Raw genomic sequence first — 12,816 nt, 5'->3', positions numbered from 1 at the left:
CATAGGCAACAGGGAAAAACCTGGAGCAAGGAAAGAAATAGCTCACTTGGCATTGCTCTCTGCAATAGAAAAGCTGTTCATAGGGACATAATCGTCCTTGAAGTGGGAGAAGGGTGGAGATCAGTGTGATGGGGACTCGTCCAGAGTGAAATAGCATTGAATTTCCCCTGGTATACTTCATCTTTTAATTACTCAGAGTGATGATAATCATTAAAATTTACACAGAATTATGATTTTTAATTGCAATTTCTTGAGTTTCCTATCTCCCCTACTCCTCCCTCAACAACTCAGGTAAGACAGGAAACAATGTTAAGTAAACAATGACCTTACAGATCACTGGCCTTAGAGTAAGAGGCCTGAGACAGAATCCTGCCTCTATTAATTATCACCAATATGAGGAGTCCTTTCTCCTCTCTGAGTTTCAGTTTCCTCATCTGTAAAATAAAAAAGTTGGACTGAAAGACCTGGATCCCAGGATTTTGCTCATTTCCACCTCTAGGGTTTTTCTCATCAAGATTTCCCTGCCTGAAGCACCCTCTCCTTCCCAACTGACTCAACCCTGTTTGCCCTTTCAGCTCCAGGGGATCAGAGAGAAACAGAAAGAGACAGAGAGAAAAGTTTACTGACTTTTTTTTCTATCACTACCACTTCCCAATATTTGCCCTAGAATCACCAGGATCCTCCCCTTTTGACACAAGAGTGGCCTCTTTTCACGTATATGGCCCACCTACCACTTGTTTGTGGAGAGGCAAGAGGAAGGCTTCACCATCAGTCCTTTGAAAGGAAGACTGGACACAGCACTGACCAGAGTTCTGATGTCCTTCAATGTTGTCTCCACTATGTGATCGCAGTCATTGTAGAAATTGTTCTCTCAGATCTGTTTCAGTCATTCTGTCTCAATTCATACGAGTCTCCCAAAATTTCTCTGAATTCTTCATAACTGTCTTCTTGCAGTACAATAATATTCCATCATCATCATCATAGGCTACAATTTGTTCAGCCATTCCCCAACAGATGGCAGCCATTTTGTTTCAAGTTTTTGCTTCTAAAATAGTACTGCTAACAGTATTTCTGAGATCTTTCATTTTGCTTTTGAGCAACTTGGGAGATATATACACACATATACGCATGCATATATGTATGTACATGTGCAAGTACATACATAACACATATATGTGTATATGATATATAATGTATATGTGTATATGTACATATTTACTTGTATTACTCCACAGTTCTATGCTTGATAAGCTAATTAAAATGTACTCGTAAGGGAGGTGAAATAACACACATTATCAAAACTGTTATTAAGTGCCTAGTATATGCCCAGCACTGTGCTCAGTGCTGGAGGAGGTACAAAGTTGAGACATGATATGACTCCTGCCCTCAGTGAACTTAAAGTAATAAGTAATCAGGGGATACAAAAACAACATGGAAACTCTCTCCACTTTAACATCATTGGGTCTGAGTCTCTTGTCACACTCTGAGAATATATTCGGAATCATTTGGTGATTCAATGTCTGGGATCAGTTTAGAATTAAACTTTCTTGGTGCCCAAGCCTGTATTGGGGGTCCTGGACTTGGCTGTCTCCAAAATGGGGCAGTGAAGAGGAGTGGAGATCTTTGAGTCGTGGGAACAGAAAGCAGCTCTACTGAACATTCTCGCTGCTCATCAAGGCCTTTACATTTAGAACTAGAATACTCTCTTTTTGACTCTGTATTGAATAAAAAGAGCTTTTTACCTTAGTGCGGTCAGGATCGCAGAAATCAAGAAGTGTGTCACAGACATGATAACCAAGGGATTTTAGGTCCTCAGTATTAAAATGAGTATCCCTTTTCCTGCCTGGGGGAAAACATGAACATCCGTGATCAGAAGTTAATTTTTTGCTGAATCAAGGTGATACAGAAATAATCCAGTAACTGCTCTTTGAAAATACCATTTTCCATAGTTCTCCTACCACCTGTCTAACCACTCCTTCTCAGTCTCTTTTGCTAACTCATCATCCAGAACAGTAGTGTTAAAATCAAATAAAAACAGGAGCCACTAATCCATACATAAAGATCCCCGGGGGCTACATAATGACTTAGTTTTAAAAGTCTGTGTTTTGTTGTGTTTTTTATTCATCTTGTTAAATATTTCTCAATTCCATGTTAATCTGTATCATGTCCCCTAAGTGTGGCTGTTGTTTCCCTACGTTCTGTCCAAGGCCCCTCACTCTTCTTCACTAACTCCATATCAGTCTCCAGCTGATCTCCAGGGGATCTCATGAGTTTCATTATCATCTCTATGCCAACCACTCCCAAATCATTAAATCCAAATCTAGTATCTCTCCCGAGTTTTAATCCTACGTTACTAATTGCCTAGTAGACATTTCAAACTGGACTTCCTTAGAACATCTTTTAAAATAAAAATACCACCCCTAAGTAAAAAATATCATGTTTTCTTAAAAATACAGTATTTCTTTCTCTTTGGGTCAGGCCAAGTATCTCCTAAAATAAGAAGCCTCTGTTTCATTGTTATTATGAGTATTAGTTCAAGTCACAGGTAGATGGCAAAGCATTTCTTTAGGATAAAGTAATGTAACAACATTGAAAATGTGCATGTCTTTACAAAGTCTTTGGCTTGGCCTGCCCTTATAATGTTGGGGGACTGCTGTCCAAAGGAGTTCTTACCTAATGTTGACCCTCCAAAGGTCGACTCCATAGTATAGCTGTTCAGGATTCCCATGCGCCACATCACAACCCGTCCAGTTCCTTCTTTGCACTTGTGGACTTTAAAATTACAGCTCCGAAAGGAGAACTAAAGAGAAATCCGACTCCTCAGTTAGTAGACATCTAAATGTCAAGCACACTCAACAACAGTTGTTTTGTTTTTCCATTTTCAATTCTGACTTCCTTATGGCAATATAGACCCTTCTACGATGTTACAAAGATTTTTTTACCTCATCAGAGATTTGTCATTACTTTCTCTACTTTGACTGTGTGACACCCTTTCCCCAAAAAGCAAGCTCTTTACTATCATTTGACACTCTCCTTGGGCCCCAATGTGTCTCTCCCAAGGCATCTGCCACCATTCCCTCACATGGCCTCACTGCCCAGCCCCTCTGGCCTACTCAATCCACCCGGGAGGGTGTCTTGTGCATGGCCACCATTTTGAATGACTTCTGTCCTTTCCCCCCAATCCAATGCCATTCCTCCCTCAAGGTCCAGCTCAACTCCAACCCCTTCAATGTCAGTGTTCCTGACTATATCAGCTTTTGAGGAGACCTTGTCTATAAGCCATTCTATAGGATTAATGTTTTATATAATTAATTTTCTGTATCCCTGGAGTTGCTTAGCAAAGTGTTTTGAACTGTACATAGAGTCATAGAATTTTAACATTTTACAACATGAAGGCACCACAGAAATCTAGTCCTGTACAGAATCATAGAATCTGAGGGACCAAAGCAGGCACCTAATCCAATCCATACACAGAAAAAAAATCTCCACTATAAAATATGAGACAAGTGGACATTTAGCCTCTCCTTGAAGACTTCAAAGAGGGGAAATTTGTCCCACCTTGAAGCAAGCCATTCCTCCTTAGGATGGTCTGGATCGGCTGAAAGGTTTCACTGACATCGGGTCTGAATATGCCTCCTGTAATATCTAACCATTGCCCCTGGTTCTGCCCTCTGAGGCAAAAAAAGGAACAAATCTCACCCCTCCTCCAGTGAGTCCCTGCCAGTTTCACAGGTGAGGACAACAGGCACTCCATAAGTTTCACAGTGGTTGGCCATGTTCCACTAGTTCATGTGATGAGATCATTTTCTATAGGAGGTCTATACCACTCAAAGACATCTTTTATTCTAACCTGTTACTTGTCAAAGATTCTAGCTATTCCTTTAACTAACACAGTCAACAGCCCCTCTAGAGCCCTCAGTAAGTGGCCTCCATGAGATGTTGGGATCAAAGATAGTAGGAACAAGCCTCTCGATGTCAGTCTGGCTGGCTCTTGGGTGAGATACGAATCTATTGCCAGGCCTATTTTTTAGACCTTTTCAGCCTGCTAGGACCTGCCCACACTTGTGGTTCAACTGTGAGGCTTTCTAGGGGGTCACCTGACTAGGAGGAAACGTCAGATTAGGTATTCAGTAGAGACTCAACCAACTGTTTCCTTTTCATCCGACATATATAGTAAAGATCCCCTTATAGGTTCTATAAATTGGATTTTCACTTTCAAATTATACATTTTACCTGTCTGTATCTCCCTCAGCTACAGAGTTGTTTCTAAAGAGAACTATACATGTTTTATTATCTGAAGCCTCTCTTTTCAGTCCCTCAGTGACCTTTTCATTATTTGCGAGCTTGAGGCAGGTATGAGGGTGTTTCAGATCATATAACCTTATGAATTTATTGGCTTATCTATCATGTGATCCCTTCTTCTGGTGCCACACAGAGGGTAGGCATAAGTTAGAGCTCCTCACCTACAAAAAGTGTAAGCATTTGGCCCAGGAGAAGTGGCGACTGTGATTCTTGGAACCTCACTTGGAAACACTCTTCTAGCCCCAAAGAAGTTTTTGCTGGGACTTACACTTCTAGGAGGCCAGTCCATGAAACACAGAAGCAACAATGTCAAAAACTCCACGGAGGAAATGGAGCTTTCTTATCATAGGACTTAACGCTGGAAGGCCCTTAGAGATTGCAGGAAGGCATCTCCCCTGCTTACCTTGTCTGGGGCATTTTTGCTCAGCATTAACGGGAAGACGCGCTCGTGCAGCCACTGTCTGCGGTTGGTGCTGTTACAGCCGTACAGGAAGATGTTGTTCTTTCGACTGTGCCCATGGAAATCACAGTAGAGCAGGACCTCCCGCTCTTCAAGGACTCTATGGAATCAAGGCCTTGTCAGACACAGGTCCTTGAGCTCTATCCCCTTTAATCATTATATTATATTATATTATATTACATTAGAACGTGTTGTCTGCCCACCTCCATTAGGTTCCTTGAGGTCAGGGGTTGTGGCATCTCCAATTCAGCACACTCAGTTCCTAGGGAATGCCTTGCCCATTGTAGCCACTTGATAAATAATTGCTGAGTTAAACTGGTGTCACTGATCACCTCCCTCACCTTCCCAGAAACCATCAATGACTCACATGAATGAATCAATGAAAAAAGATTTAGAGAGCACTTACTATGTGCTAGGTACCATGCTAAGGGCTACTTATGCCACTCCACAAAGAGAGGCGGTTCCTACCTTGACAGGGCTCCCAGTCTAATTAGGGGAGGCACATGGAGGAGAGCTGTGGCTAGGGAAGGAAGTACTGGCCTAGGGTGTCACAGAGATGGTGAAGGGATTCATGTGACAGGCCCTTTTCAGAAGTAATGATATTAACCTGAAGTCCTATGCTCTGAGCTAGAGGCGGAAAGAAGATGAGAGGTGGGGTGGAGTGCGGAAGGATGCAGATTAAACGTATCAATAACACAAAACTGAAAAAGCATTTAATGTGTGCAAAATATGGTGCTAGGTGCTAGGGGAAGATAGTAAAAAGTGAGGTAAGACAAAGTTCCTGTTCTCATGGAATCTACAATCTAGTCAAGAGTTATGATAGTCACAGATAACTGCAGTATAAAAGAATACATACTAAGCACATTAGGGAGATGCAAAATCAAGTGCTGCATGTAGGCTGGGCCCAATGATGATGATGACAAACAAGGCAAACACACCTGCTAACTATCCCTGGTCCTCAGCTGCTCATGCCCACCCCTGAAGCCCACTCCCACGTCCTGCTCCCTCCATCTGAAATGCTCACCTGCTTGGTGCCAATGTGTCCTTTCCGTCCTCCCAAGCTCTGTTCGCTCACAGCCTCCACAAACCCTGGGCAGGCTAACTAGGCTGCCCACCCTGAGGAGCACTACATTTCCTCCAACCCTTGTCTACAGATACAGTAGTGGGTGTTTAAAGGGTCTGCAGAACGTGCTCATGGGCATTTTCATTTCATTTGGTCTTGTCTCTGCTTGATCAGACACCCTAAGGGGAGGGCCTTATGGGTATCACTTCCTTGGCAAAACCAGAATTGCCCTGTATGGTCTGAAGTGAGTACAGCTCAGTCCATCGCCAGTGCTGGTGGCTATCAGGGCATAATACGGGATCTACCGGCAGCATTTCAATGAAGCTGGATTTCTTTTATCAACCAATGGGATCATTTCTACAAATGGGTTACAGAGCGTACTGAGAGACTGACAAAGGGCACCTGTCTTCCTCACCTCTTGATCATGTTCCTGGTGTGCCAAATGCAGGGGAAAGACTCTTTCAGAATGGTCTTGTAATGCCTATTCAGGTCCCTGCCTGCCAAGGAACAGCGATAATTCCCCACAATCACACCATCTGGATTTAGCATGGGAACCACCTTAAAAATGAAGATGTCTCTGAGGAGATGGGCATCAGGGGAGTCTCCGAGGATAAAGTCTAGGAATCCTTTCATCATCCAGGAGCCATTGCTCTCTCCAGGGTGGACTCTGGCACTCAGAATGACTGCTTTCTTTGCAGCGGCCATTTCCGAGTTCTTAGATGGGTTGGTGATGGTGAGCAGATAGACAGTATTGCCTGCAAGGCTTCTGCACAGAGTTCTGAGCTTGCAGAACTGAGACTGGATGGGATTGTTGGCTACTGTCAGCAAGTAATACTGCAAATCCGTGTACGTGTAAGGGTAGAAGTGAGCGAAGTAGCAGGTGTCCTGGTCATGTGGAAACTGGACTGTCCACGTGAGGCAGTAGAAGGTGGGCTGTCCCTCCTCTGCGCCCTTCCTGTAATACTTGATCTCATCCCCCGCTCGCCTCCAGCCAATGCTCTGGGTACGGGCATCCACCTCCGAGTAGAGAAGAGGCTTCATCCCTGTGGTGTAAAGGCTCTTGGGTTTTAGCAGATTGACGATGGTGAAACGATATGTGATTTCTTTTCTGGTGTTCTGGACTCGGAAATAAAACCACTGTGTGTGCTTGCTGGTATAGAGATCGGTTCGCAGAGTGAGTTCATACTCATAGGTGTCTCTGCAAGGGAGAAAACCAAGAAAGGTCAAGCTCTAAGGAGGTTAAGTGACTTACCAATGGTTACACATCTAGGAAGTGTCAGGCGTGAGATCTGAACCCAGGTTTTCCTCACTCTCAGTCCTATTTTCTACTTACTAGTATACTATTCCATCCATTGCCCTGAGGGCAGGGACTGTCTTTGTTTTACTTGTTTTTTGTATCCTCAGGGCTTGTCACAATGCCTGGCTCATAGTAGGTGCTTAATAAATGTTTGACTGACTGACTGACTATTGACTGTACCACTCACTCCTCTTGGTCTTCAGGATATTTTCATGTAGGTGTTATAGTAATAGTCTTTTAAAAAAGAAAGTCTTTCCCATAATACTACCTGTTTACATGGTATTTTATATTCAGTATTTCATTTGAAATTTTTAACAGCCCTTTGAGGTCGGTTGTACCTTTATTGTCTCCATTTTACAGATGAAAAAACTGAATGGGGCAGCTAAGTGGCACAGGAGATAGAGCACCAGCTCTGGATTCAGGAGGACCCGAGTTCAAGTCCGGCCTCAGACACATAACACTTACTAGCTGTGTGACCCTGGGCAGTCACTTAACCCAATTGCCTAGCGAAAAAACAAACAAAACAAAACAAAACAAAAAAACAACTGGAGCATAGAAAACTTAAGTGACGTGTCCAAGTAGCGTAGCCTGGCCCCTTTCTCTAAGGGAAGGAGGGAGACCAGGGACAGAAACAGCTAGAAAAGTGATAAATCCTTAAGTAACACTCCAGGCCCAGTTTATCCTTATCTGCCCTGCTCCTGAATGGCAAATTGGAAGTGTCTGGATCTGCTCACTCAAGGCTGGTGGATTTGTAAAAAGCTCCCTTTAGGCTCCCTTTGTCTATCTCAGTATAAAGCTCAAAAGACCCTAAACCCCCTTGGGTCACTCCAAGTAGTTTGAAGTTCTGGTCAAGGCCAGTTTCCTGTGTTGCAGTTATGTGTGTGGCTTCATGTTCATGTCTCGACTCACTGAGCCTCCAGCCTGGATTGATTCACCAAAGTACATGGCAGAGTCGGGATTCAACCCCAGGCCTCCATTTGCTGGAGGCAACATGCAGGGCCCTTTCAACTGCACCATGGTGTCTCCTTTCAAAACAGCTTCATAACTTATGAACAAATCATTTACTTTGAAAATTGAAGACCGGTGTTACATAATTTTGATTTTTAGGGATAACTGAAAGACTTTATTCCTGATTTGCTTCTATCTTTGTGAGGACAGATGGGAAAATGACTACAGCATGTGGAAGACTGGAATTAGAGTACGAAAAACAGTTGCCCCCAGAGGTGGAAATTGAAGTGAGAGAAAAGCCGTGTGCTTGGATGAGGCATGTATCAGTAGCTTGGCGGGGTGGGTAGGGGATGGCAGCTAGAGTAACTTGCAGCTCATTAGCATGCTGCCTTTAGGAAACGTGACAAATAACAGCTTTTCTTTTTATTTCTACCTTTCTTTCCACAGTGAATCCCAAATCTCATCCCACTCTTGGAGACAAGTCTCAGTAGGCAGCTCCTTCAATTACCATCCCCCTCCAGAGATTCCTTTTCATTATTACTCACACTCGGATGGCTTTCTGCAAATTCCCGCTCTCAAACCTCGACTCAAACAGCAGGGTGTCATCGTCTGGTCCTTGCAAACTGACAGAAAGTTGTTTGATCAATCCTCGTTTGCCTCCTATTCTGGAGCTGGTGAAATAGGAACCCGTGGGGGCTGAGAAAATGGACAGATATAGAAGTTGGTACAAGTCATCTTCTCTGCTTACACAAACCCTTATGCTGACAGTCATCCAGGCTGTGGCCTTGGTTGTCAGGGTCAAAGTTCAAGGATTTTGTCTTGGTGGGTACTCCCTCTGCTGACACAGTTCACGGCCCCTCTGGGACGTAGAAGGTCTCGGAGAATTCCTACTCCAGGAAAAATTCAATGGCCAGCACCCAAGCTTGGTGACGAGCTAGTCTGACGTTAGTGAGGCTGATCCTCAAAAAAGAGACCAAGTCTGTCACCAGGGATGCGCTCAACGTCTTTCCAGCTTGATAGAATCTGACAGTTTGTGCTCTGTTGGCACAGGCTTTGAGAAGCCAGGCTACCTCTGGGCTATGGGAGTAGGTCTTTAATAATAAGAACACCAAACATATCCTTAGAAAGTCCTGTATTCACATGAAGCATTTACATAGCAAGGGACAGAAGATGGGGGGTTCCTATGATATGCTGGTAGCCCTGAATACTAAAAAATGTGTGTGTGTGTGTGTGTGTGTGTGTGTGAGGGAGGGGAGGGGGAGGGTCGGAAGGAGGCCTCCAGCACCCAGGATGAAGTCTTCATGAAGGAGTTACAGGAAAACACAGACAAGAACTGGATGGGATGACAAGGTGCAGAGGGGCTGTGTTCTGCCTTAGTGGGAGGGGCATTTACACGGATAAGTACACAACCTGGAGAGTCACCTTCTACCTGGATGCAGGGTTCAATGCAAGGGCTTCGAAGCGGAAAAAAGAGAAGGGGAGCCGTATGAAAAGGAGAGCAAAGTAAGAAGGCAAGGCTGTCTGAGGTGGGAGAATAAATAGAGTTGGGAAGGCAAATGGCATTGTTGGTCAGAGTGGTGGGTGTAGAAGAAAAGTCCTGTGGAGTGGTACTGCCCCTAAAGCCCTAAATCTCCCTAAAACCAGGACACTCAGCAGGAACCCAATGACCCCAGAACCCAGGCAAAAGGCTTCACAGACCTACTGCCTGACCCAAGGGGTCAGAAGTTCTCTCTCTTGCCCCAAGGCACTTTCTGCAGCACAGAATCTTAAGCCTTAACCACCTGGTCATGAGTTCTGGAGCTTCTGTGTCTATCCCTTGATATGCTGGCTATGGGTAAGGGAGGGAGGTTAGTGGAGACTGGGAAGGGATTAGATTATAATCTACCAGGAAGTTGTAGCGGGTTTACTCTTGTGGTGTGGCTATCCTCACCAACTTGACACTCATGGATTGGGTCCCTGAGGGATGGCAACCTCTGTGGGTCTGTACTCCTGAAATTAGAGCTCACACGTGTTTACTTTTTTTTTTTTTTTTTGGTGAGGCAGTTGGCATTAAGTGACTTGCCTAGAGTCACACAGCTAGTGAGTGTTACGTGTCTGAGGCCAGAATTGATCTCAGGTCCTCCTGACTCCAAGGCCAGAGCTCTATCCACTTCACCACCTAGCTGCCCTAAGTGTTTACCTTTAATAGTTAGCCAGTTGACACAATTTTCTCAAAGCATTTACTACAATGGTGTAGCACAAACTGTAAACCAAATGTTCCCCCATAAGCCTGAGGGACACTCTTGCACAGATAGACATAACATCAGTGTGAACAGCGGGCACATGCATATGCACGGAATACTCTAGTAGAGGCACAGACGAAGGCAACAAATGCGGCCAAAGCAACTCATGCTTCAGCACTGCAGGGTCCTGTCTTTTCTCTTTTTGTGTTATCTTCCTGCCACTTCTGCTGGGCACCGTGCCTGCTGGGCATGTTGCTCCTGGGCCTCCTTTCTCCTCTAGCCTGCTTTGTGCCGCCTGGAGCATCTCCTACTAGATGAGGTTCTCTGCTGCCAGATGCCATGTCTGATTGGGGGGAGGGAGGAGGGAGAAGTCCCTTCCTCTCTGTGGCTGACCTTCATCTGCCACCAGCTTCTCTGCTTGGTTGAGGCTTCGCCACCACCTGGGCTAGTCTTACTGTAATGCTATGTGCCTTCAAGTCCCAGAATAGCACAATCACAGAAGAACCAAAACTGTAGGTGAAGCAAAGAAGATCAAGAGTGACTGACACGGTAGGTGTAGGCTACAGCGTGTTATCCACAATGACATGTGAGATGTAGCACGGAAGCCATCCTCAGTCAGCAAAGGTGGTGGGCGGCCTTGCTACAACAAGAACAGGGGATATTGGACAGATGGGCCAAGTTCTGCTCAGGCACACATGGAACGTATACACCCAAAGGGAGCTCGTCAAAGTGTTTGGTAGCTCCTCTGTGCAGGCTTTCTGCAAAAGCTACGGACAGAGAGAATGAGAAAGTACAGATGGGCTGACATCCGCAAAGCAAACACAGATTCAATGAAGTCCGGCTGTATCCTTCGGGTGCTGGGTTGGGCTGAAACTCAGGGGGCATCCTGATCTCCCAAGCATCCAAACTGCAGTTTCCCAAAAGATCAACGGCAATTCATATTGAATACCCGAGTCAACCGTAAACATGGATAAACAGGGACAGAGCACGGGCTGGGGAGGTTGGCATATCTAGCCCATCCATTCTGCCTGTGCTTAGAGCTGCTATTAAGCGTGAAGACTTGCCCACGAGGTATGGAATGGAACACCAGGAAATGGGCTCTCCGGGAAAGAATGACTGAAAAAAGAGGCGAGCTAGTCTTGGAACAAGAGCGAGAGACAGGAAATGACCAGACCCCCCACTGGCCTGGAACCACCGGCATGCTAAGTGACTTAAGTGGCCCGGTATGTTGGCTACACGCTCGAGGGGTTCTATGGAAGGCCGTGCTCATGAATGCCACAAGAGGACAATGTGGGAGAATGAGTTGAAATCTGTATCACTGGAGGGAGCAGTCCCAGCAGTGAAATCACAGCTCCACTGAAGTACTGACAGACTTTATTTTTGTTTTTAAAATGCATATTTTATACATGTTCTCTTAACACAATAATCACTTCCTAATCATCCCCACCAATTATCTTCCCTTTAAAAATACGTTAAGTAGGGGCAGCTAGGTGGTGCGGCGGATAGAGCACCAGCCCTAAAATCGGGAGGACCTGAGTTCAAATCCGGTCTCAGAACAAACATTTGACACTTACTAGCTGTGTGACTCTGGGCAAGTCACTTAACCCCAATTGCCTAACTAAAATAAAATAAAATAAACAGAAAATAAAAAACAAAAATATGTTAAGTAAAACTATATTGATGTGTCTTATAAAAACTCACAGAACACTGGGAAGTGGACTACCAAGAGAAGGGACGGGGAAGGGAGGATGAAAGGTGGTGTCAGTGACTGAGCAGAAAGATGCAAAGAGCAGGTTCTCTGGAGGCAGCTCCAGTGATATTTGCTGTAGAGAAGAGGAAGCCACGATACGGGCTTATAACCAAACAACAACAACAATTTTTTTGCAGAATAGTGAAAGTGCCAAGGTTGACCTTCCACAACTATCAGCACTCTTGATCAACCTGGTCATCAAAAGATACTTCATTAGCTTTCCATACATGTGATCACAGACTTTTCTAACTGTCACAATGAAGCCCTTTTGAGGAAAATGAGGATACCTGACTCAATCTGGTAGACCACTGTGCCTTTTCCCTCTCCGACAATTTCTGGCACCTTCTCGTTTCCCGTAGGTTGATAGAAATACTCAGGCTTGGGTGGGACCCATTCTGAAAGGAGACATCCATAAGAACATGCAGTCAATGTTTACCTAAGGGACATTTCACAGCACAAAGAGCAGAAGGTATGCAAAACTCTACCAAAATTACTCTGTTCATTTCTGCAAGAGCCAAAACAAAGACTTCTTCTCCCTTCCAAAGTATTCCCCTTGGCAGCTCACACATGTGGTATTATTTGTTCTCCTTCTGTAAAGGATGCTGGGACACAAGGACAAGAATGGAAATTAGCTTGGTCACTGGAATTGACTTTTAGTATGAAGGTCCAAAGTGCATTTCTCAGAAGACTTTAGGGCTCTTTAGGGATTTCTAGAAGGAACCAAGAGACACACAAGGACTGGGAGTGCCTACGTGGTGTTAATTTGGAAGTCTA

General features: G+C 44.7%; 1 protein-coding gene across 1 annotated transcript in view; it reads right to left on the bottom strand.

Moving 5' to 3' along the window:
* AGBL2 (ATP/GTP binding protein like 2) overlaps positions 1-12,816 on the bottom strand; it is a 61,732-nt gene that overhangs the window by 34,302 nt on the left and 14,614 nt on the right. Inside the window, 6 exon segments of the mRNA XM_027837893.1 lie at positions 1,743-1,843; positions 2,674-2,800; positions 4,706-4,862; positions 6,241-7,023; positions 8,616-8,766; positions 12,330-12,437. Of these exon segments, the coding sequence (XP_027693694.1) occupies positions 1,743-1,843; positions 2,674-2,800; positions 4,706-4,862; positions 6,241-7,023; positions 8,616-8,766; positions 12,330-12,437 (1,427 nt within the window).

The sequence above is a fragment of the Vombatus ursinus genome, unplaced genomic scaffold (genome assembly GCF_900497805.2).
Source record: "Vombatus ursinus unplaced genomic scaffold, bare-nosed wombat genome assembly UNPS02014822.1, whole genome shotgun sequence".
Taxonomy (NCBI): Eukaryota; Metazoa; Chordata; class Mammalia; order Diprotodontia; family Vombatidae; genus Vombatus; species Vombatus ursinus.
Note: the sequence above shows the minus strand (reverse complement) of the source record. Positions and strands in the feature narration are given on the sequence as shown.